The sequence below is a fragment of the Taudactylus pleione genome, unplaced genomic scaffold, assembly GCF_031769625.1.
Source record: "Taudactylus pleione unplaced genomic scaffold, aTauple2 ptg000484l, whole genome shotgun sequence".
Classification (NCBI taxonomy): Eukaryota; Metazoa; Chordata; class Amphibia; order Anura; family Myobatrachidae; genus Taudactylus; species Taudactylus pleione.
The window spans coordinates 628,830-654,950 of record NW_028284886.1 but is presented as its reverse complement, the minus strand read 5'-3'; the positions used below and the strand labels follow the sequence as shown (position 1 = coordinate 654,950).

The 26,121-nt window shown below is 49.7% G+C and overlaps 1 protein-coding gene across 2 annotated transcripts in view; it reads left to right on the top strand.

Annotated features, from left to right (window-relative positions):
- Positions 1-26,121, top strand: part of LOC148502732 (transport and Golgi organization protein 6 homolog) — a 110,289-nt gene that overhangs the window by 59,273 nt on the left and 24,895 nt on the right. For both annotated transcript variants that reach the window (XM_088449379.1, XM_088449380.1), the window contains exons 13-15: positions 4,985-5,347; positions 5,423-5,480; positions 19,903-20,055. In XM_088449379.1, the coding sequence (XP_088305505.1) occupies positions 4,985-5,347; positions 5,423-5,480; positions 19,903-20,055 (574 nt within the window). The remainder of the gene's footprint in view (positions 1-4,984; positions 5,348-5,422; positions 5,481-19,902; positions 20,056-26,121) is intronic.

Here is a 26,121-nt window from a genome sequence, read left to right as displayed (position 1 = left end):
AGTGGTCTCGAAGTTCCACATCAATCAGGAACTTGTGCCAGCTTTTCAGTCACCTGATCTTTCAGCTGGCGAGGCTTCCTTAGATGTAGTCCGGGTGCTTAGAATCTATGTGGACCAGACTGCTTCGGTTAGGAAGTCTGATTCGTTGTTTGTCCTCTTTGGTTTTCACAAAAGGGATTGGCCTGCCAACAAGCAAACGTTAGTCCGTTGGCTTTGTTCCGTTATTTGTGAGGCTTATGCACAGGAGGGTTTACCTGTGCCGGCCTCTGTTAAGGCTCATTCCACTCGTTCTGTGGGTTCCTCTTGGGCTGCTAGGCGTGGCGCCTCTGCTGTTCAGCTGTGTAAGGCGGCCACTTGGTCTTCAATTCAGACGTTTTTGAGGTTTTATGCGTTTGACACTTTCGCCTCTCAGGATGCATCCTTTGGGCGCCGGGTTCTCCTTTCAGCACAGGAGCGTCCCCGCCCTTAGTTGAACTGCTTTGGGACATCCCCAAGGTCAACCCTGTGGACCCCCTATGGACCCTGAAGTAGAAAACAAGAGATATGGTAAGAACTTACCTTTGTTATCTCTGTTTCTACGAAGTCCATAGGGTCCACAGGGCGCCCGCCCTGACGCACCTGGCTTCATATGGGCTGTGTGGCTGGTCACCGGTTTTCCGTCTCCCATTTCTGTGAGTATGGTTTCTTGTGTGTTCCAGTCTTCCTTCTCTCTGTTTAGTCTCCTCCTCCGGCCTTGGCTGCTTACCACCTGAGGTGCCTGTGGCTCGGGGGCGGGGTGTAGAGGAGGACGGACCCAAGTGCATCCTGGGAGCAGCAGAGCTTTAACTGCGTGGTGCCTGTGGATCCAGATCCAGCTATACCCCGAGGTCAACCCTGTGGACCCTATGGACTTCGTAGAAACAGAGATAACAAAGGTAAGTTCATACCATATCTCTTGTTTTACGCTCTTGTTCTCATTCTCCTTGTTGTAACATTTGTTCTATAGGTCTGTATTGCTGGAGGACCTTGTATCTATGTTCCCCCATTTGTTCTGTCCCGTGGCTTGTTAGAAATAACCGATTACCCCTATAGGTTGCAGAGGTATAGAGGGGGAGCAGCTTAGAGCAAAATGTAAAATGCCTATGGGGAGATATATCAAGGCTTGGAGAGAGGGGAAGTGGAGAAGTTTCCCAGAGCATTGTCCTGTTACACGCAGTGCTAGGTAAATGTAGCGAGAAGCTGATTGGTTACTATAAGTGACTTCTCCACTTTATCTCCCTTGAAGGTTTGGTACATCTGCCCTCTAATCTCCAGCTGAGCCTCTATACCCCAGTGTTCCCCAGTGGATTCAGGCGATTCAATTAACGGGCTGTCAATGTTGCAATTCAATTGTTTTTGGGTGCCCATTAATTATCGCTCTTGTCGTTTAGCCGCTGTACGCGGTCCTGGTTAGGACACAGAAACAGAAGTTTGTGCACCCAAAAGCAAGACTTCTGCTCACCTTCTCGGGGGCAAGCCAAAATGCCTGTGCTGACCGCTATCACGCCTGAACAGAGGAACAACTGCATTGCTCCGTCGGGCGCGCCTGGCGCTAAAATTGTAATTGCCCCCAGAGAATAGAAACCATTTCATAGCCCTCTTTTAAATGCCTATTATATATATATATATATATATATATGCCTCATATCTGGTGGCTACTGTGGCAGCAGCCATTTTGTTGGCTGAACTGCCATCTATCACTAGTATCGTTACCTCATGAATGTGAGAGAGGTATCATAAATATCAGCCAGTGCTTCTTATTGTCACCGATTCCCAGCAAATTGATAGGCTGCCACATGGTTCAGCCCACAACATGTACTGTATGTCTCACCTGTGTATAGTGTCAGGTATTTTGTCACAGCCCTGAGTGTAAGACAATGGGGCTTGTATACAGTTGAATACAACTGGGACTTCATTGCACCCACATTGTGTACTTAGAGCAATATGCAGATATTTGCTTGCGTGCAGTGTCGTATGCGTCTCTGCGCCCCGGCCACCGCTATTTATACGCCTGGTTTCATACCCGTCGTCATCGTCAGTGAGCACTTGAGGCGTAATTTGCACATATCTATGCTGAGCTCGCAGTTCCATTTACACCCCCTAGCTCCAGTGCCAGATTAATGTTGACAAGGGCCTGGAGCTGAAATTTATGAAGGGCCTATTGTGTGCTGCTGCAAGGGGTGTGACCAGCACTGTCGGATTTACCAAGCTACAGAACGTGAATCTTATAGTAGTCTACATTTTGCATGCAGATGCACCCGCAGTCTCACATAGAATATAGGCATGCAGCATATCATTTTAATCAGCATAAGCTGTTTGTGCATCCTATTTGCATTGCTTTGTGAATAAGATGCATTTTAAAGGGAAAAAAGTTGCATGCAAAAGATGCTCGGCACTATCAAGTGCTGTTTAACGCTCAAAGAGGCTAGATGAATGTGGACATATCTGTAATACAGAAAGCATCTCAGTGTCCGCCATATAATACAGAGAGCATTGTAGTGACTGTTATATAATACAGAAAGCATCATAGTGACCGCCATATAATACAGACAGCATTACAGTGACCGCCAAATAATACACCAAGCATCCAAGTGACTGCTAATACACAGCTACACACCATGGCTCCTCCATTGGGATAAATCATACAACAAGCTGCTGGCAGTTCTATATACGTATACAGGGGCAAATGCAGGATCTCTAAAGGGAGGGTTTCCACGTCACACCACTAAAGTGGGCATGACCACCATGCAAGGGGGTGTGGGTATATTTATGGCTAACTCTAGGGCACATCCACATGAAATATGATGCCTTAAGCTAGGTATCCACTACTAAAGCAACTGAGTGGCTGAACGGCAGCCGGCTGACCAAGTGGCCAATTTGGTAAGTGATACATACTTACCAAAGGGCCGCTCGATGTCTGAAAAAACAACACAACTTGGCGGGCATTTAAATTTGCCCGCCCAGTTGTGATGTAGGGGCGGATCTAGACTTTTCTTTTAGGGGGGGGGGTTCCTCCCATTTTCAGGCAATAACCTTACGTCATCGCTTTGTGTATACATTCCTGTCTCCATCTATTTATCTTTTTGCTTCTTCTTTCCTTTTTTTCCCCTTTCATTTTCAATTTTACACTCTGCTCCTTTGTTATTATGTGACATGTATGCTGTGTGCATGGCTGCAGTAAGAAGGCCCCCCACATGAAAATACCAAACATAAGGGCTTTGCATAAAAGAAAGAAAAAAACACATAGGCCCCAGCATGAAAAAAAAAACAACAAACATTCGCTACCACATGAGAAAAAACCCATAAAAAATTAAATAAAAAATTTCGATCAATATCCATCACACTTACTGTCAGCCTGATTCTGTGAGCTTGTGGTGGGCTGCTGTGGCATCCTTAATGTAGCTGCTTGGCATTGGTGGCTAGTGCAGACTCAGGGGGAGCAGTGACAGTCCTCTCCTCTGAGCAGTCCTCTCCTGGCACTAAGCAGTCAGTGCCAGGAATCCCTGAATGGTTCCTTGAATGTACTGCAATGCATTCACTGCCACAGCGCAGCCACCGCCTTCCTCCACTCAAGAAAGCGCCACATTGAAGCTCAATCTTGGGAAAGTGAGTCAGAGCAGACTGTGTGTGGGCCGCAGCTGATGCCTGTGCCTGCCCCCTTAGTCCTCTCCTCCTCTGAGCAGCCTCAGTGGCAGGCTGTTAGACAGAGAGGCAGGTGGATCACTCAGTGATGTGGGAGGAAGGGCTTGAAGTGGCAACCACGGGTGCCTCCACAGCTCACCCCGGCCGTCTCCGTCTGCCCTGCCTGGAGCTGCACTGCTGCCTGCAGGATCAGCAGGTGGGTGGGGTTGAGGCTGTTTGTTACGAGGGGCGTTCGCACTTCTCACCCCCACACCCCCCGCCCGATCCGCCACTGTTGTGATGTCAGTATGGGTGGTTCCTACGGCTAGTGCGTGGGTTGTCAGTGGGTCACCTGTACACACAGGCAGAGATACCAATATATATGCAGGATATATCGGCATTGTCTGTGTTGCAGGGCCGACCTGATATGTCTGTGAACAACGTCGTTCACAGACATATCGTCTGTACAGACCCGCAAATGCACTTTGCTATATGTTATTTGCTGGCTGCATGAACGGCATATGGCATAGTGTGTACCAGCATCACACTCACAAGGCAGGAATGAGGCTTAAATGGGCAGTACCTGTGTTTTATTTTTTTTATATAGATAAAAGGGACTCACTTGATTCTTCCCCAGTGCAGGTCCCACTTCTCCCTGCACCCCCAGCACTGGGCAAACTAGCAGGCACTGTTTCTGCTCACCTCTTCTCTTGGGTTTCCACTTCATGCACACACTCTCCTACAGAGGGTCCCTGGAACTCTTCTTACAAGCCAGTTCGTCTGCTCCTATCCCTCCTGCACTTCTCAATGCTCGACGACTCCTCCCTATCCCATTCATTGCCTGGCTGCCATAGATGTGTCACTGCAGGGTCCCGTCTGCACCGAGTAACAACACTATGCTTTGCTCCATTGATGACCTGGGGGGCGGAGCTTCGGCCGGTCCGGGGGCGGAGCTTCGGACGATCCGGGGGCGGAGCTTCGAACGGTCCGGGGGCGGAGCTTCAGTGGGCCCGAGGGTAGGCGAGGTTTCAGGTGGCCGGGGACTCCAGGAGGCTAATGATCGGAGTAGTGACAGGAAGAAAAAAAATTGCCTGTCATCACTGCCTGCTCTACAGAGGATGCTGAGGGCCTATTTTCATGGGGAGGCCTGGAGCTGGAGCTCCACCCGCCCCATTGTTAATCCGGCCCTGCCTAGCTCAGCTTCGCCTCGTAATAAGCCCTCTATGCTCGTTCAGCTGCAGGTGGCGTTGCATTAGACTCTGCATTTCTCATAGTTGCGCACGCTCTGCAAAAAACATGCAACATGCATTCGCAATACTGACCCGCGGTCAACTTTTATCCACAGTTGACGTCATCAGATTTCAAGCACCTGAAGAAGTTACTTCCAGCGTTGGAAAAAGTCTCCCTCTGCCACCCAGAGCCGGTTATTCAGGAGCTGGCGAGTGACCTGCGTGTTACCATTGCCACACATTGTGCTGTGCCACTTACACACAGGGCAACTACCTCCCAGGACACAGAGAAAAAAGAGCCAAGACATCATAAGCCAAGCACGGACCATACAACCGCTACCCTGCGTGACATTCAGGAGGTGCTGAGCTCCGCAACAGACCCTGACATCCCCACACGGGCAGCGGCCCTGCGCACTCTCACCCGTCTGCTGGAGCAGAGGCACCCGGAGGTGATGGAACGCAGGGAGCAGGTGATGCAGGTAAGCTAATGTCTCGTTGGCCAGTAGGTGGCGCTGTTTGCAGAATATTCCAGTAATGCCCTCACTTTGTTTCAGCTGTTCTTAGAGAACTTGGAGCAAGGGGACCCCTTTGTGTACCTGTCGGCAATTCAAGGTAACCTCTCACTGACATATCATTTGAGTCATGACCTTACTCCTGTTTTCTGTTTTTAAATGTTCCAGATTGGCATTCAAATCAAAGAAGTAAAATAGAAAGGAACCAAATATTCTCCCAGCCAAAACTAGTGTTAAATGTTGTGGCATCTGGGATGTAACCAAGTTGCTGGAGTACAATGCGGCTAATACAGAGTTAAATATGCGTTTGTGGGGAGTATCTATCTTGCATGTTTTCTCACCGCGCATGCTGCGGAACCAGGCGTACGGCAGTGCGAGCAATGCAGTGTGGTGCGCATTTCATTTCCATCCAATACCCCTTTCACACTGCCTGGGTATTGCAAGGTTGACCTGGGTAGTGACCAGGGTTGGACAAGGGAACTACCCGGGTCACGGTGCAGTGTGAACAGTCCAACTCGGGTTATCCGACCTGGGTTTTGCTTAAAATGAGCTGATTGGCGGCTGTGCAGGAGTCACCTCCCACTTTTTATGACCTCACACGTCTAGCAGGGTAGACCTGGGTTTAGTAGTGTGAACGGGGGCCTACCCGGGAGTAACCCTGTTCGAAGGTTCAGTGTAAACGGGTCGGACCCAGGATATTGGTGTGAAAGGGGGTTTAAGTTTCATAACACTTACAACTGAAGGGGGATTGTAACTGGACTGTACAGGATGTTCTTACATAAGCAATGTTCGGAGAGGGCGTGTTGCTGGAGTTACGGGCTGCGCTGAGTTGGGCGGAAGTGTAATTACGTAAGCAGTTCTACACAGAGGGCCTAATTCAGACCCGCTCGCGAGCGCAGGACGCTCGCAAGCGGGTCGATGGTGCCCTAATGCGCATGCGCACGACGGAGGGAGCTCCGTCGTGCGCATGCGCGAGACCCGCATAGCGACAGCCAAGCTGTCGTTATGGGTCTTGCTCCAAAGGGGGCGTGCTGTCGATGGTGACTGACAGCACATCCCCTTTGGTGGGCGTGCCGGGGGCGTGGCTGCCAGACGGAGGCATTCCCATGGGAACGCATACCGTCTGGGTCCGGCCCCACTGACATCACTAGTGATGTCAGTGAGAGTGATTTTGTCTCTGTTAGAGCCAAAATCACTCCAGGGCTTGCGGCAGCGAGACCCTACCGCAGGGTCTCGTCGCAAGCCCGATGGTCTTGACCATCGCGACCATCATCATGGCTGCTCGCATAAGCTATGGGTGGTCACCCACAGCTATACGAGCGGCCAGGAGGCCGCTCCAATAAGAGGTAGAAGGGCCCTGATTCAGAGCGAGCGCTCTGGTCACAGCATCTGGCTCTGAATCAGGCCCAGTATTTCAGGTTAGCCGATGTGAGGATAATTAACATTGTAATTAGTACTAATATTTTATTGCAGCTCCTACAGACCAGACCATGAGAGGGGCATTGTGATATATGAACGGTCCAAGGAGCACATGAACTAAAATATAACTGACATTTCTACTTCAGGGTCCATAGGGTATCCACAGGATACCTTGGGGTATAGGTGTGACGTCAGTCGCAGGGCACCAAAGAGTTAAGCTTTCAGCCTCCCAGGATGCACTAGGTCCCCCTCCTATACCCCGCCCCCGAGCCAAGGCACCTCAGTTTAGTTTGGTGCCCGGCCGGAGTCGGGTGCACCTGTTGGAGTGGGGGCTAGAAGAGCCCCTGAAGCTTATTCTTCATGCAGCTGTGGCTGCACAACTGGATGAACAGCATGGACAGTCAGTCCTGACGTCCATGCTGTCTTCCCTACACCCCGCCGGTACCAGAACGCCGGTACTGATCCGGGGATGCTGGTGGGCGTCTGGGGTCACAGCTAGCGGTGACCCCAGATGCTCCGGACCATGGCCGGATTCAAGGGGGACAGAGGTAAGCAGCGGGGTCCCGCTGTGGGTCCCCGCTGATCACATGGTCCTAAGTCCCCAGGCAGGGGGCTCCCTGGGGACTGGCTGCAGCGTGGAGCCAGGCGACCAACCTGCGCTTCCACTACCCCCTGGGACAGCGGACCGCAGCAGAGCGGTAGCGCTGCGGCGTCCCAGGGGTTAAATGCATGCCAGGGGAGCGCGCCTTCCCTGTCTCACAGCCGGCGCCTCCCCCGCTGCACACAGCCCTCTCTGCATGCTGCCGACTGGTCCTGTGGCAGCGCTCCTCCCCCAGGCCAGCCTCCTCTCTGCTCCTCGGCTGCCATCTTCTCCAGAACGCATGGTGAACGCTGCTGGAAGCGCTGGAAGGAAGCATCGTGGTCTGGGTCCCCCCGCATACCTCTCCTCCGCTGTGGTCAGGTCTGTGTATGCAGCGCTGTGTCCTACCAGGCCCTGTGTCTGTGTAGTTGAGTGATCAGCGCTGTTAGTGCAGGAATTGTTATTTTTCTGCATTGTATGTGACTGTGCTAGCGCTGCTGCCTGTAATCTTTTCTCTCTAAACTGTCAGCTTTATTACTGTCCCTGTTCTTTCTGCTAAAGCCCTTGCGGTGCGGTGCTGCAGGGTGGTCTCTCGCCTATTTAATACTTAATTGGTGAGAGAGGTCACATACGTGGTGCCATCATGTCTGAAAGTGATTTTCCCCTCCGGCTACAGTGTACCACGTGCAAAGTACCGTTAGCGGAGGGGGAGGGTAGCGCGGAGGGCCTTTGCCGGCAGTGTTTGTCCATGGCGCGGCCTATTACGGTTACAGCACCGGTACAGGAGCCGCCCTGGGCTTGTTTCGCTCAGGCGTTAACAGCTTTAGTGGGCCAGTTAGCTCCGCAGCCCGCGTTTACTCCGATGGGTTTGTCCCAGCAGTCTGTGGTGTCGTCACCCATGCAGGGGTTCCCACGACAATTGGTGGTACCCCACAGTCTCCCTATTTCCCCGCTCCCGGGTTCTCAGGAGCCAGCGTGGGTTAACTCCCTGACGAGTTCTGTACAGCACTTGTCGGATGTGTTGCAAGGGGAGTCTGTGATGCGGTCTCATAAAAGGCCGGTGGCGTCTCTGTCCGCTCCTTATGAGGATGACGAAGGGACGTCTGATGATGGGGAGATTCTAGATCCTTACGATCAGGAACCTCTCCATACTAAGGACGCTGATGCTAAGTCCAAAGTATATATTCCTGGACTTATTCGGGCGGTCCGCACAGCCTTGGTGATTGAGGACGAAGTTCCCCCAGCGGCTAAATCTAAGTATGCCTTTTTCAAAGATGTGAAGGGCGATGCCACAGTCTTTCCTCTTTCGGGTCAGTTGGTGGACCATTTAGAGGAGGCGTGGAAACAACCTGGCAAAAGATACCAGCCGCAGAGACGCCTGGCGGTGGCTTATCCGTTCGCGGATAATTATTTTGCGAAGTGGGAATCCCCTCCACAGGTGGATTCTCACGTGACCCGTCTTGTCCGTAGTGCCACATTGCCGATGCCATCCATGTCCTCCCTTAAGGATGCTACGGACCGCAAGGTAGAAATCTGCCTGAAGTCCGCTTATTCCCTTGCAGGGGGGGCAGCACGGCCGGCTATGGCCATTTGCTGGGTTGCCAGAGCGATGGAGCGCTGGGCGGATTCATTAGAGGCTTCTTTTGAATCCGACTGTCCGGCCGATCAGGCGGAGTTGATTGGCAATCTCCGTGATTCGGCCACCTACATCAACGAGGCGGCTCTAGACATTAGTACTCTGGTGTCTAGAATTTCTTCAGCAGCGGTAGCTGCTCGTCGCACCTTGTGGCTGCGATCCTGGAAGGCGGACGCAGATTCCAAGAAAGGTCTGGAAGCGTTGCCGTTTACCGGAGAAGTTCTCTTCGGTCCGGATCTGGACAAGATTGTGGCCACGCTGGCGGCAGCCAAATCTGCCTGTCTCCCGTCGGCCGCTGCTCCTTCTGGTTCGGGACCATCGTCCTTTCGGTCATCTAGGGCCCAGGGCAGGCCCAAACCACAGTCGTTTCCTCGACAGGCTGGCCCTAAGAAATCGGTCAAGCCCCGGAAGCAGGCATGGAGTACCAGACGTCCGGCCCCCAAGCCAGATGGCAAGCCTGCGGCCTGACGGTCCGGGCCTCCCTTTGGGGGATCCCAGGGTGGGAGGCCGCCTGCTACAGTTCGCCCAGTGTTGGTCGACTACTACGACAGACACTTGGGTTCTGGAGGTGGTTTCCCACGGATACGCCCTCTCCTTCCGGCACAGACCCCCGGCTCGCTTCTTCACCACGGGTCTCCCATCAGACCGGAACAAGGCTACGGAGCTGCGGAAGGTATTGCACACTATGCTCCAGGCTGGAGTTATAGTGGCGGTTCCATTCTCCCAGAGGGGCCAGGGTTTCTATTCAAATCTATTTTTGGTACAGAAACCCAATGGGTCATATCGTCCGATTCTCAACCTCAAAGCACTCAACAAGTCTTTGCGGGTCCCGAAGTTTCGGATGGAGACCCTACGGTCCATCATTCTGGCGCTGGAACCTGGGGACTACTTGGTGTCATTGGACATACAGGACGCTTACCTGCATGTCCCTATTCTTTGGCGCCATCAACAGTTCCTCAGGTTTGCAATCAGCAGCGACCACTTCCAGTTTCGGGCGTTACCTTTTGGCCTGGCAACAGCACCACGTGTTTTCACCAAGGTGATGGCGGTCATGGCGGCTTCTCTGCGGCTGCAGGGAGTCCGCATGTTGCCGTATTTGGACGACCTGTTATTGGTGGCAGGATCTCCAGAGCTCCTGTTACGCCACTTGGACCTGACCATTGCACTGCTGCAACGGCACGGCTGGCTAATCAACTGGCAGAAGTCCACTCTAATCCCGTCTCGGAGGATTCTGCATCTTGGAGCCTTATTGGACTCGGGACAGCAAAGGATCTTCGTGACGGAGGACAAGATCTCTGCTTTACAGTCAAGGGTGCGCAGTTGTCTGCACAGCCGCCGGGTGTCCTTACACTCGGCGATGAGGTTACTGGGCTCCATGGTGTCGGTGTTCGACATGGTGGAATACGCCCAGTTTCACTCCAGACCTCTGCAGCACCTGATCCTGTCCAAGTGGAACGGGCTGACTCAGTCTCTGAAGTCCCAGACGATTGTGCTCACCCAGGAGGTTCGCCTGTCCCTTACGTGGTGGTTACAGACGACCCACCTCAACAAGGGACGTCCGTTCTGGGTTCCAAATTGGGTCCTGTTGACAACGGACGCCAGTCTTCGGGGCTGGGGAGCAGTTTCGGGTCCACACTTGTTCCAGGGCAGGTGGACGCCGACAGAAGTGGAGCTTCCAATAAATATCTTGGAACTCCGTGCGGTCTTCAATGCTCTCCAGCAGGCACAGCGGTTTCTCCAGGGTCGCCCGGTGCAGGTCCAGTCGGACAACGCTACCACCGTGGCCTACATAAACAGGCAAGGAGGAACTCGCAGTCGGGCGGCTCTCGTAGAGGTCTCTCGGATCCTGGTTTGGGCGGAGCGCAATCTTCCGGCCATATCAGCGGTTTTCATCCCGGGAGTGCTCAATTGGGAGGCGGACTTTCTAAGTCGCCAGGACGTTCATCCGGGGGAATGGTCCCTGCACCCGGACGTTTTTCAACTACTGGTGGACAGGTGGGGTCTTCCAGAAATCGACCTCATGGCGTCCCGGCACAACAACAAGTTGCCGGTGTACGGGTCTCGCACAAGAGACGAAGGGGCGTCTCTGGTGGATGCTCTGTCCGTCCGGTGGACGTTCCGGTTCGCATACCTGTTCCCTCCGGTCTCCCTTCTTCCACGGGTAATCCGGAAATTCAAACAGGAAGGAGGGACGCTCCTGTTGATAGCTCCCGCGTGGCCCAGACGGCACTGGTTCTCAGACCTTCAGGGTCTGTCCGTGGACATTCCTCTGCGGTTGCCGCTACGACCGGACCTTCTGTCTCAGGGTCCTTGCCTTCACCCGGACCTAACTCGGCTGTCTTTGACGGCGTGGCTGTTGAGACGGCCATGCTGAGGTCCCGGGGGTTTTCCAGCTCTGTGGTGCGTACCATGTTACGAGCTCGGAAACCGTCTTCCGCGAGGATATACCATCGCGTGTGGCATACGTTCTTCCAGTGGTGTCGACCGAGAGGTTATGCACCGCGGGAGTTTCGTCTGTCTCGGATTCTCGCCTTCCTGCAAGCGGGACTAGATCATGGGCTTCGCCTTGCTTCTTTGAAGGTACAGGTTTCGGCCCTATCTGTCTGGTTTCACCGTAGGATTGCTACAATCCCGGATGTGCGCACCTTTATGCAGGGTGTTCTCCGCATTCAGCCGCCCTTTGTTCCACCTGTGGCGCCTTGGGATTTGGCTGTGGTCCTGAGGGCTCTCCAAGGACCGCCGTTTGAACCACTGGGCTCAGTGGATCTTAAATGGCTAACAGCTAAGACTGTTTTCCTTCTGGCCATTGCTTCGGCCAGACGTGTTTCTGAGTTAGGGGCTCTTTCTTGTAGACCCCCTTTCTTGGTTTTTTATGGGAACAGGGCAGTGCTCCGCACTCGGCCCGAGTTTCTTCCCAAAGTTGTTTCCCAGTTTCATATTAACGAGGAAATAGTTGTTCCGGTCTTTAACTCACCGGGTCTTTCCGTGGGTGAGGCCTCTTTGGATGTTGTGCGGGCCTTAAGGACTTATGTTGACCGCACTTCTTCGTTTAGGAAGTCGGACGCTTTGTTTGTCCTCTTTGGCTTCCGTAAAAAGGGTTGGCCTGCTTCAAAGCAAACTTTGGCAGCCTGGATCCGTATGGCTATTTCTGAAGCTTATCTTCATGAAGGCCTACCGGTCCCTCCTTCTCTGAAGGCTCATTCCACTAGGTCTGTGGGTCCTTCGTGGGCAGCTCGACGTGGTGCCTCGGCAGTTCAGATCTGCAAGGCTGCTACGTGGTCTTCTGTCCATACCTTCGTGAGGTATTACAGGTTTGACACCTTCGCCTCTCAGGATGCTTCCTTCGGGCGGCGGATTCTCCTTTCTGCACAGGAGCGTCCCCACCCTTAAAGGATACTGCTTTGGGACATCCCCAAGGTATCCTGTGGATACCCTATGGACCCTGAAGTAGAAAATATGAGATATGGTAAGAACTTACCCTTGTTATCTCTGTTTCTACGAAGTCCATAGGGTTCCACAGGACTCCCGCCCTGTCGCACCTGTGCTGCAGATGGGCTTTGCTCTGGTCACCGGTTTTCCGTCTCCCTCTGGTGAGAATGTGATTCTTGTATGTGTCCAGATCTTTGTTCTCTCTCTTCCTTCTCCTCCTCCGGCCTATGGCTTGGTAACTAACTGAGGTGCCTTGGCTCGGGGGCGGGGTATAGGAGGGGGACCTAGTGCATCCTGGGAGGCTGAAAGCTTAACTCTTTGGTGCCCTGCGACTGACGTCACACCTATACCCCAAGGTATCCTGTGGAACCCTATGGACTTCGTAGAAATAGAGATAACAAGGGTAAGTTCTTACCATATCTCATATTTTATTCAACATAATTTAAAACGGCGTATAGCTGCAAATGGTTAATATACCCAATTAAATCTATGTTGCCAGTACGTATGGATTGTTAAAATGAAATAGATGTTGGCATCATACAGATATAACTTGTATCCGACATACGACCTGGTGGTGAGTCTTAATGAGAGTCCAGAAAACAGCCAATATGTGTATAAAGAGGCTGTATATGGATAAATACTCCTTCATATATAACAGTCTCTGCCACAAGAGATGACAGTTTGTCCTGGTCAGTATATTCCATTGGTTATTACCAGATAGACTGGAATGAGTTTAGCTGTAATCCACAAAGCCGCAATGGATATCTGGCAGTTGAATAGATGTGGATGTGACAGCCGCCTAGTCATGTGGTAGCAATACAGGGTTTATGCCAAGTAGTCTCAGCCCGTGTGCAGGCGCTGGTTAGAATAAGCTGCTAGCGCTGATGGTAAAGCTCTATCTGTGGCCAGTACAAAAGCAGCCTCGGTCTGCTCGTGATCGCTGGTGACAAGATGCTGGAATCACTGGGGATAAGTGTATTCCCTGCCAAATGCAGGAGTGCAGGGTGAGCAGCCTTAGTCCAATGGTGAGGGGTAATGATAGCTCACTATTGGAGCTGCTCTCAGAAGTGCAATTGTGGACTATAATTAGCTGGTAGCATGAAGTGTCATATGGGTATAATAAACCATGCAGACAGTAATGTCCAATATATTCTAACACGTTTCTCCGCCGTATTTAATGGCAGTTTCTTCAGAGGGAAAGCATAATTACGCCCCTTTTTATACTGATCTTTTTTTCACCAATATTCGGATTGGTGTGATCGTGCCCTGATGATGACGGCTATTGTACTAGGATAGGGGCAGTCTCCCCACAATGTCTGCATACGAGTGAATATATGCATTTATTTATCTGCACGCAATGTGGGAGCAATTACATCCAACGTGTGTTCAACGTCAGACCCAAAGTTTTCAATCTCCAATATGCCTGTATTACGCTAATGGGACAGTGACAATCGTTACTGACATGGAACCACAACGTTTTTATATTTATAGGGGTCATCGTGACTGTTGCGCTAGCATGGCATTTATTATATTCGCTGCCATTATCTTTCCAGTAGGTCCGAGGGGGGGGTCTTCACCTACCTAACACCATGTGGGCAATGCAGATGTACCCTATACATACTTGTGCTCGTGCTCAAATGATATTGGATCCAATACACTGACAGAAGCTTCTTGATTGGTTGGCTCGTACACAAGGGTTTGGAAGCCTTGTACCTTGTCCTCTGTTAGCAGAACATTAGAAGCGTGTTCTCAGATCCTCCCGGCAGCATAGTGCACCTCATTGCCCACACCTATAGAACTTCTCTGTGTTATCCAATGCGTCTGTATTCTGCAGGCTGACCAGAAAAGCACTAGTGAGTACGTGTACAATTCCATTTGCGTACGTTATTTATGGATTTTGTACTGTCAATTTGCATTTAATAAGCTTTTAAGAGCGACACCTGTGTGTACGGGACCTATGAACTCTGCGCTTTCAGAAAGACTCATCATCCATGGTGAACCCAATGCAAGGGAGCGTAGGGGAAAGCTGCTGCTGATAGTGTTAGGGGGTCTCCGCAGAAGGTACTCCCATGAGCCCTACTTAGCAGATTTCTCCAGATGATTAGACTCTAAAGGATCTATTTACTAAGCAGTGTTAGGAGACAGAGTGAAAAGTGACAAGAAAGTGATAAGGTACCAGCCAATCAGCTCCCAACTGTCATCTCACTGGCTGTGTTTGAAAAATGACAGTTGGGAGTTGATTGGCTGCCACCTTATCACTTTCTTATGACTTTTCACTCTGTCTCCTAACACTGCTTAGTAAATAGACCCCTGAGTTAGGTGAAGGCAGATGTCACACATAGGCCACGCATGGTCGCCTACATGGGAACAAGGGCTCATGGCAAAGTCTTACTCATGTCGTGTACAAACTTTATTCTTTGAACCTTCAATAACGGTTTATTTAATTTCTCTAAATCATTATGCTGAAGCCGGGAATAGAACCACAAACTGCTCGATAATTTCTCCCTGACCGGTTTTCCCACCACACAGCTGCGTCCAGTGCAAAGCAATGAAACTCATTAATGGAGCCCTGTGGAAAAGCTATACCTGACTATGAATATTAATCCAGGCCCGTGTTCCCGTGCATTGAGCAGCTATTATCAGGGTGGTGATAGCAGAGAGAGGATAATTAGTTTATCCTGCCAGAAGCAAGTGAACAGCTGAAACGCTGTCTGGGGGAAAACGCTGATATAACGCATGCGATCGTCCCTATTTTTCGTGTAAAGCTTTTAATTCCCACTTTCCCATTTCCCATGCCCGTCTTACTGCCTCTGTTCAGAAAAAAATGCATTTTGGAATGAAAATGGATCATAGGGGCTGATTCTGATGTAAACGTAATGCTGATACTTACGCAATTCAGCAAAATATCGTCCGACTGCGCACGTGTCAAGAAAATAAATAAAATGATTTATTTCATTTAATTCTGTAGCCCTGGGCAACACAACCATTTTTACGCTGTTACTTCAACTTCCCCCATTATGGCCTCTGAGGTTTAAAATAAAATAAAAAAAACTATTAGAAACACTAATTTATTTGCAAAAGTTGCACTGGACTATGTCAGCCAATCAGACTTTTGCATTCATGTTCTAATGTGCTAGACCGATGAAAGCCAATTGATGATTGGTTACTGTGGTCAGTGCAGTATTGTGGGTGAGCCCTATTTATGTAATATACGGTACAGACCTTCACATGTGTATAGAAGTACAATTGTGCTGAGCTTCTTACAGCATCTCTTCTGTATTAATATCTTATCCTATTATACAATATCAAATTGTTTTTACCCCATTTTGGTCCCTCTGGTTATAAATGGGAGCACGATTCATTGCACATTACACACTTATAGCAAGCGGCCATTTTAGTGATTGTTCTTGGAAACAGCTATTTGTGTGTGTCCCCCTCACACGTCGTTCTGCTCCAATGATGCTGGTAACAAGTCTGGGGAGGGTGGGGGTGTGGTGAGAGCCCCCTTTGTGGCAGTGGGACAATACCACCTATGTTACACATCCTTCACAGGTCTGAGCGCAGAAGCCGGGCGGGGAGCGGCCTTTCATCTAACTCCCGAGAGGCCTCTCACTAATGATTAATAAATTACTAAGGGCGGAGTCCAGCTTCAAAGGGGCACATGGAGAGGGCATTTCACTGTACAGGTAGTGGGATAGCTTAAGTGCTGGCAGCTTTTCTATGTGCTGAATATATAATATTGTCCATAGAAGATATCACCTGCATGCACGTACTTTGTTCTTGGTTTGCATATTCCCATGAATTATAGCTGGCTTGTATTAAAAGTTATTGCACTGTATAGAAAAGCTAGCATTGGCCCTTTTTGTGTGGCTGCTGGTAGGGGGTAGCCTATTGATCTTAGGGCCTGAATCAGGGCGGGCGCTGTTTTTTTTAGTTGCGGCCTCCTGGCCGCTCGCATAGCTGTGGGTGACCATCCACAGCTATTGCGAGCGGCCAGGATGATGGTCGCGATGGTCAAGACCATCGCGACCATCGGGCTTGCGACGAGACCCTTGTGGTAGGGTCTCGTTGCCGCATGCCCCAGAGAGCTTCTGGCTCTAATATTGCCGGAAGCTCTCCCACTGACATCACTGGTGATGTCAGTGGGGCCGCCCACAAACGGCAGGCGTTCGCTTCGGAAAACGCCTCTGTTTGTGAAGCCATCCCCGGCCACGCCTAAAAACGGGGCGAGCTGTCGATCAACATCGACAGCCACCCCTTTTGTAGTGAGCCACGGAGAGAGTGCTTTTTGTGCTCGGTCACGCCGCGCGTGCGCACTGGGCCACCATCGACCCGCTTGCGAGCAGGTCTGAATCAGGCCCAGAGAGAGAGATCTCTCTCAACTGATCATCTTGGTGAAGCCATGCTGCACTGCAGATGGGGCAGATTTAAAATGTGCAGAGAGATTTAGATTTGGGAGGAGTGTTTCCAAACTGACATATAAATTGTAGAGTAATAATAAAGCTGTGCAGTATTTGTGGGCTACATGGAAAAGCAGCCAGTATTTACCCCACATGTAAAAAAATTCTGTATTTACACCCCTTGCATTGCAACATGGGGCCTGATTCAGACCCGCTCGCGGGTCAATGTTGGGGCAGTGCACATGCGCACGAGGGAGACGCCTCCGTCGTGCGCATGCGCAAGACCCGCATAGCGACGGGCAAGCCGTCGCTATGGGTCTCGCAGCAAAGGGGGCGTGCTGTCGATGGTGAGTGACAGCACGCCCCCTTTGGTGGGCGTGCTGGGGGCGTGGCTGGCCAGAAGGAGGCGTTCCCATGGGAACCTCTACCATCTGGGGCCGGCCCCACTGACATCACTGATAGAGCGAAAAGCATTCCTGGGCTTGCGGCAACGAGACCCTACCACAAGGGTCTCGTCGCAAGCCCGATGGTTGCGATGGTCTTGACTGTGGGTGGTCACCCACAGCTATGCGAGCGGCCAGGAGGCTGCTCTAAAAAAGAGAAGGAGGGCACTGATTCAGAGCGAGCGCTCTGAAAGATCGTCCAGCTCTGAATCAGGCCCATGGTTTGTACAGGTTCCCAGCTGAGAGAGATATCTCTCTATTCCGGTTTGTAGCTGAGCTAATTTTCCCTCGGTTTATAAATACCTAATTGCACAGTCATGGAGTAGATGTCAGTGTTTGGTCCCCCCCGAACAGAGATCACTTTGCCTTTGGTGGGGTAAGCTTACTAACTTGGCCAAGCTAGCACTAAGAAGCTCTGGGGCCCATTTATGGCGCACTTTATCATACGCAATGAGTTTTATAGCTCACTGCGTATGATAATGGTGCTCCAGCCAATCAGCTCCCAACTGTTTCATGACATTGTGTATGTTTGTAACATGATCCAGAGCCAGGGCCGTTTCTAGGGGCAGGCGACCCGTGCAATCGCAGGGGGCGCGCCGCCTCCGACCCTGCTGTAGAAACAGCTTGTGAACTGCCGGGTGCCCGCTGAGATTCAGTTACCAGCGGGCGCCCGGCAGAGCAGCCGGATACGGAGGCTCCGGCTTCCGGCTCCCCCTGTGTGAACTATAGGAGGACGTCATGACATCTTTCCCATAGTGCAGAGGAGCAGCCGAGCGGAGCGGACGCCAGAGCGGGGCTGAAGGTAAGTATTACTGTTTTATTTTTTTGTGCAGGCAGTCTTTACTAGGGACATTCCTCTGGGGGCACTTCTGCTGGGGGTGCCACCACTACTGGGGGCACCTGGGCACAGCTACTAGGGACATTACTCTGGGGGCACTTCTGCTGGGGGTGCCACCACTACTGGGGGCACCTGGGCACAGCTACTAGGGACATTACAAGGGGGGCACTTCTACTGGGGGAGACACCACTACTGGGGGCACTCGGGCACTACTACTGGGGACATTACTTGGGGGGCACCACTACTGGGGGCATTACTCAGGGTCCAGGGGCACTACTACTTGGGGCTTTACTACTTGGGGCACTACTACAAAGGGAGCATTACTATTGGGGGCACTAATACAGGGGCATAAATACTGGGGAATTTATACAGGGGGCACTACTATTGGGGGCAATACAACTGGGGACACTACTACTGGGGCACTACAACAGGGACCATTACTACTGGGGCATTACTGATGGGGGCATGACTACAGGGGTCACTACTAATGGGGCATGGCATAGGGGGCACCACTCCTGGGGGCACTACTACTGGGTGCACTGCATAAAGGGCACCGCTGCTGTGGGCTCTGCATAAGTTGCACCACCACTGTGGGCACTGCATAAGGGGCATAAATACAGGGGGGGCACTGCATAAGGGGCACAACTACAGGGGACACTGCATAATGGGCACTTTTGCCTGAGAGCCAGTGGGGGGGAAGCCTAAGACCTGTCGGGATGGAATGGTAAGGGAGGGGGCTGGAATGGTAAGGGAGGGGGCTGGAATGGTAAGGGAGGGGCTGGAATGGTAAGGGAGGGGGCTGGAATGGTAAGGGAGGGGGCTGGAATGGTAAGGGAGGGGGCTGGAATGAAGTGTGTATTATGTGAATCTTGTTTTTTCAATGTGTTTTATGTGGTTCTGGATGTAATAATGTATTTGAGGTGGATGTGGTTTTAAAACGTAGTTTATGTGCCTCTGGCTTTTCCAATATATTATGTGGAAGTGGTTTGTTGCCGTGTATTATATGTGGATCTGGCTTGTATTTCAATGTGCTGGGTTCGCTCCCAACGCGACTAAAACCGGGTGTGATGCAAGGTCATACTTCTGCAAATGTCACACCAAAGGCATGCACACAGCAATGCGGCGTGGGCTTGTGACAGCTTGGCCACACCCCATTTCTGTCTTTTTTTTAGCTACATGTATTTATCAGCACTTTGCCTCTGACAGGTTAGACACCCCTGTACTCAGTAGTCACAGTGGCTGACATTCTGTGGTCTTTCGAGATCACGCTCCCTTACCATGATACCACACCCCCTCACGATGAGGCCACGCCCACTCCGCAATATTACTGCTTCTTGGGGGGGAGCGCATTTTGACTGCTCGCACTGGGAGCCTCAGACCCTAGAAACTACCCTGTCCAGAGCTGCCTAATATGATGGTAGCTTTTTCGGTAGATTCAATTAGCGGCTAGACTTACCGCGCGGTTTCCGCTCTGCCCTGAGTTATTCAATTACTGCTCGCTGCCCCAAGGGTGCACTTAACGTGGAGATACGAGGAAAAATCTGCGTTAAGTGCACCCTCCCTCTGGGGCTCACTGTGCGGGGTATTTACATAACTCTGGCCAAATAACGCAGGTGGAAATGGCTCCAGGCGTTAAACCCAGGATCTGCAGCCGCGCAGTATGTCCAGCCGCTAATTGAATCTGCCCCATTTTAAAACAAAACACATAATAATAGTACAAAGCACAGATGATCCTTACATCACCATAAATACAATTCCATCTTGTTTTGGTAAACAGGCATTGCGGTACTGTCTGGGGACATCCCTGATCGCGTCCTGCCGGTCCTTCTGGCGCAATATGATAGCGGTGCGTCATCCAACACAAAGGCACAAACTCCGGAGACCAGGATGAAGGTGGGAGAGGCACTGATGAGGTGCACCAGAACATTGGGTGAGTGCGCTTACCAGGGGCACATGGGTGACCACCCATCTACCACGTACTTTCATTTGGCTACAAACTCCATCTGTAAAATGTACAAACCAAAGGCCTATTTCACTTTATTATTCTCTGTGTTCCAATAATAAGGCCTGCTGCTTACTGTATGTATGCTGTGCATTTTAGTAAATCTGTTTCAGCAATAAAAATATGTTTATAGGGGATGTAGTTATGTTCCAGGCAGTCAGGATCCTGGCACCAGCTTCCCGACTGCTAACATGCCGACGGTAAGTATTGGGGTTAAGGGGAGGATTAGGGTTAGGGTTAGGCTATGGGGGGGAGAGTTATGTTTAGGCTGCAGGGAAGGAGGGTAGGGTTACGTTACTTAGCAGTAGCTGTCGGTAGTCTAACCCAGTCGAGATGCTGGGATCCTGAAAGCCGGCATCCCGTACCCAACACATTTATAGATGTGGGATAAAAACTGCTGGAAAAAGTGTGAAAACTAAAAGGAAATCAGTGATTTTACATATTTTTAGGTATATTTAAAGCAATCTTCGGTAAAGTTTCAACTTGTTTGATCAGCTTTGTGTCCCACACACTGTACAATGCGGCACTAAGTAATTATTGCTCTGGGCGGTGATATTATATCTGTGATTTTAGATGTTCTGGGGATGTAAGGTGACTTGTTTAGGGCTGTACATAGTACTCTGACATTCCTATGTATATTAATCTCTGCCTCACCTCTAACTTGGAAGACTTTCATAACATGTTGGCTCCTGTGTGCCCGACATCTTGGTTAAAGGAACTCAAAATGTGTCTTACATGTGTACAGGAAAGTACATGTGAAAGTAGATTCTGTTTAAATAATTTTCTAAAAATCTTTCAGTAGAAGACAATGGGGTAAATGTAACATTATGCAACTTGTAGGCTCTGGCGAGTCTGGCCAATGTTTTTAAGGCGGCAATCATTTAAAAGGCAAAACCAGGTTGTTTTTGCCTCTTAAATGATTACCCCTTTAAGAAGGGCCGAGGCAGCGATGTTCTGCTGGGCAACCACCATTCATGTGGATGTTACTTTGATACGTACCACTTACCTATACATTGTAGCAGACCAAGTACACCCCTTCATGATAACGGTGTACCCTGATGTCAGAGGTCTCTTTCAGCCGGATAATACACCCTGCCACACTGCAAACATTGTTCAGGAACAGTTTGAGGAACATGACAAAGAGTTCAGTGTGCTGATTTGGCCTCCAAATTCCACAGATCTCAATTCGAAAAACCAGTCTGGGCCACGGGGACCCCACCTCGCAGCATAGGCCAAGGTACACATCAGAACGACGTCCAAAAGGCGTGATGGTCGTTCCAATTTGCCTTCATCCCAGAACACATGATATAAAGCGTACACACTATGCAATCTACCGAACGACGGCACAATATATCATGTGGGAACATTGTATGAAATTCTCCTGTACACACTGTGCAATCATCGTGCAGATCACTGGCAGTTTAGGTGACGTCTTCAGAGGAAAGCTTGGACCAATATATCGTGTGGTCTTCTGGTTGGATGTACACACTGCACGATGTGCACCACATCATTCATGACATCTTCCCATCTGACGTGCAGCTCATCAGCTGTGATGTACGACGCACATGAACTCGCGATTGAGTGCGCACACTATGCTATGTGGACAATGTCATTCAAATTTGCCTCAAAACGACAAATGTTCCAATATATATAATGTGTACCCCACCTTACAGGACTTAAAGCATCTGCTGCTATCATCTTGGTGCCAGATACCACAGGACACCTTCCGAGGTCTTGTATAGCCCTTGCCTCAACAGGTCAGATCTGTTTTGGTGGCACGAGGGGGACTTACACAATATTTGGCAGGTGGTTCTAATGTTATGGCTGATGGGTGTATATAGATAGATATATAGTGATCTGAGGGCATAAGCATCAATGTAAGGATACATGTAGATTTCTATGAAGCAGTTGTTGACAACGGAGCATGGAGCCACAGCATATACAGGAGTGAAAGGACAAGTTCAGCAAGGGGTCTGTTACTAATATTCTGCTTGTGTAGGGTACAAAAATGTCGCTATTCAGAATGTCGACATGGACAGGAGGCCAAATGTATACCTTTACAATGGACATTGCCAGAATGTTGATGTTGTGAATGTCCACAGTCAGCATGTCAACCTTGCGGTTTTGCGTTGATGATTTGTGTCCCTGACCACAGCCTATCCCTGACCACAGCCTATCCCTGACCACAGCCTATCCCTGACCACAGCCTATCCCTGACCACAGCCTATCCCTGACCACAGCCTATGCCTGACCACAGCCTGATCCTAACCTCAGCCTATCCCTGACCACAGCCTGATCCTAACCTCAGCCTATCCCTGACCACAGCCAGATCCTAACCACAGCCTATCCCTGACCACAGCTTAACCCTAATCCAAAAATGAAAAAATTTGTTTGTTCGCATTCTGCATCAGGACAATCTGTATGTATACTTTACTTTTGGGCCTTTGAGCACTCAGTCTAAAGACTACTTAAGTTGCACTTGCCATCAGACTTGTATAACTCTCCCCCTAACATGACAGTTCACCGCACCTCCCAGGTGTGCCAGAAGTGGCTGTCTTGTTCCCTGGGGCTCATTGGAAATTCGATTACAGCTATGGTCATCTTTGATCAATATTGACACCCACTACCGCATTGTACCTACTGCATAAACCAGTACATGTGGGATATATGGAGTGCACAGTGGGCGGCAACCTGTACTATCGGGACATATATCTGAGGTGGCCCATTGTTGTCCTAAAAGAACTGGTCTGCTTCCTCCTATTTTGTGGTATGTCTGCCTCTGCCCGGCATAGCTGTCTGTGTGAGGTCATATAAGAGGATAGGTACTAGTACCCAACTAAACACAGGGTTTTGAATTTTGTACTGAATTCTTATTGTCCAGATAGCTGAATAAGTTGGTTTATTTTCAAGTATTTTCAGTTCCTTGGAGGGAACTGGGGAAAGTCTTGAGGCATGTGTAGGGATCATTAAGTAGATAGGATTAGGTGTGTCAGTAGCTGCCCAATTGATACTGATGCACTTGGTCTTGCCCACTCAAAAAGTTTGAGAATTTGAGTGGAGATAAGGGATTGTGTGAGATCGGGGTGAAGGGCCAATGACAGCGGCACATCCACCCAATGCTGCTGCTTGTTTTATCCAACATCTCTATGCCAGGCTGCTGATCCTTGTAGAAGAGAGGCTGTAAAATATCTGTAGACATTGGGGAGCGGACCCAACCCCCTGCTTGTCACATGAGCTGCATAAGGATGGTGGATGCTGATTACATGGTTTTTATTGCTCCATTTGAAGTTTGAGAGGATACCCTGGAGTTGTTTAACATACTCCGGTAATTCAACAGGATTATAGTGGGGTTGGGTATAAAGGAAAGATGGTCTCAGAGAAATGGAACTAATTTCTGGTCATGATAATTGACAAGCAAACTGGACACATGGGGTTTGCCCTATTGCCTGTGACAGTGTTCCAATGCGTAATACGAAGATACTAGAGGGCAGCGGCCGTCCCTGAGTGGTGCCAGTAGTTGTTTAATTCTCTTCACAATCGATTTGTTGTACATTGTTAGATCTTTATTTAATGAAGAGATAACTTGGGCATGAGGTAGGATGTTTTCCAGCTTAGAGTATAACAGTCGTGGGAACCTGTAATGATTCCTCAGAAAATGTGTAATATGGAGGCAAGTGAGAATATTGGAAGGTGCCGTAATATGACCTCGGCATGCTTTCCTGAGAGAGATTGGGAAATAGGTTCCAGTAACTTGAAGGGAGAATTTGTTTCCTCACACAACTCTTCCCTGAAGGAGACTATGAGATGGCCTCCTGTAATTCCTGTCTAATTACGGGAGAATGATTGGCTTTCATCCATGAGGTATTTCATCATCTTTTCCACACGTATAGTGTAAATCTTGTGTCATTTTGTAGGTTATAGAGGCCTTTATAGTGTGTGTATATAATTATATACACTGAAGTGCCTAAACTCATGGGATAGGTACCTACTATCGTGTAGGATCCCCTATGTTAGGCGAACGTGGTGGCCACACCATTCGTCGGAATTCTCCAGAATTCTCAAACCAATTCCGGACAACTTGGGATGATGACAAGATACATTATCCTGCTGGAATATTCCATCGTTGTGGGGGTACATGAAGTCCATTAAGGGCTGCAAATGGTCATCAAGCGATGCAACGTAGCAGTTACCGGTCAATGTATACCTTCACAATGGACATTGCCAGAATGTTGATGTTGTGAATGTCGACAGTCAGCATGTCAACCTTGCGGTTTTGCATTGATGAATTAAGTGTCCCCAACCACAGCCTACTATCCCTGACCACAGCCTACTATCCCTGACCACAGCCTACTATCCCTGACCACAGCCTGATCCTGACCACAGCCTGATCTTGACCACAGCTTAACCCTAACCCAAAAATAAAAAAAAAATCATCTGTTGGCATTCTGTATCGGGGCAATCTGCATGTATATTTAACTTTTTCGCCTTATGGGTCCTGCAATGGTTTGAGTCACTCAGTCTAAAGACTACTTAAGTTGCACTTGCCATCAGACTTGTATAACTCTCCCCCAACATGAAAGTTACCCGCACCTCCCAGGTGTGCCAGAAGTGGCTGTGTTGTTCCCTGGGGGTCATTGGAGATTGGATTACAGCTATGGTCATCCATGATCAACATTGACACCCACTACTGCATTGTACATGTACATAAACATGTACAGTGCATCCGGAAAGTATTCACAACGCTTCACTTTTTCCACATTTTGTTATGTTACAGCCTTATTCCAAAATGGAATAAATAAATTTTTGTCCTCAAAATTCTTCACACAATACCCCATAATGGCAACGTGTAAAAAGTTTTTTCTTTAGATTTTTGGAAATTTAATAAAAAAAAAAAATCACATGTACATAAGTATTCACAGCCTTTGCCATGAAGCTCAAAATTGAGCCCAGGTGCATCCTGTTTCCACTGATCATCCTTGAGATGTTCCTACAGCTTAATTGGAGTCCACCTGCATGCTTTCCTGAGAGAGATTGGGAAATAGGTTCCAGTAACTTGAAGGGAGAATTTATTTCCTCACACAACTCTTCCCCTGAAGGAGACTATGAGATGGCCTTCTGTAATTCCTGTCTGGTTATGGGAGAATGATGGCTTTCATCCATGAGGTATTTCATCATCTTTTCCTCCCGTATAGTGTAAATCTTATGTCGACTAATTTTGTAGGTTATAGAGGCCTTTATAGTGTGTGTATATAATTATATACACTGAAGTGCCTAAAGTCATGGGAGAGGTACCTACCATTGTGTAGGACCCCCTATGTTAGGCGAACGTGGTGGCCACACCATTCGTCGGAATTCTCCAGAATGCTCCCTAAACCAACTCTGGACAACTTGGGATGATGACAAGGTGCATTATCCTGCTGGAATATTCCATTGTGGGAGTACATGAAATCTATTAAGTGCTGCAAATGGTCATCAAGCGATTCAGTGTAGCAGTTACCGGTCAATGTCATGTTCAGACGGGCCAGCGGACCCAACCCATGCCATGTGAACGCATCTCACACCATTATGGAACCAGCACCAGCCTGCACGGTGCCTTGTTGACAACTGGAGTGTATGGCATTATAGGATTCTGTGCCAAACACCGTATCCTTACATCAGCCCGAAACAACTGGAATCAGGATTCAACGAACCGCGCCACATGTTGGCAGTATTCTAGGGTCCAATTAGCGACATCATGAGCCCAAGTGAGGTGCTGTGTCTGGTGTCGTAATGTTAAAAGGGGCACTCGGCTGAGTCTTCTCCTATATCCCACGGAAACTAAAGAACGTTGCACTGACCTGCTGGATATGCGTCTGGTACCTCCTGCATTGAATGTCGTGTGTGATTTGAGCAGTGGCGTAACTTCATCCCAGGTGCCCGGAGGCAAGATAAATGTTGGTGCCCCCCCCCAAACTAAAATGTACCACCCCCCAGCACCTATGCCAGCCCCAGCTG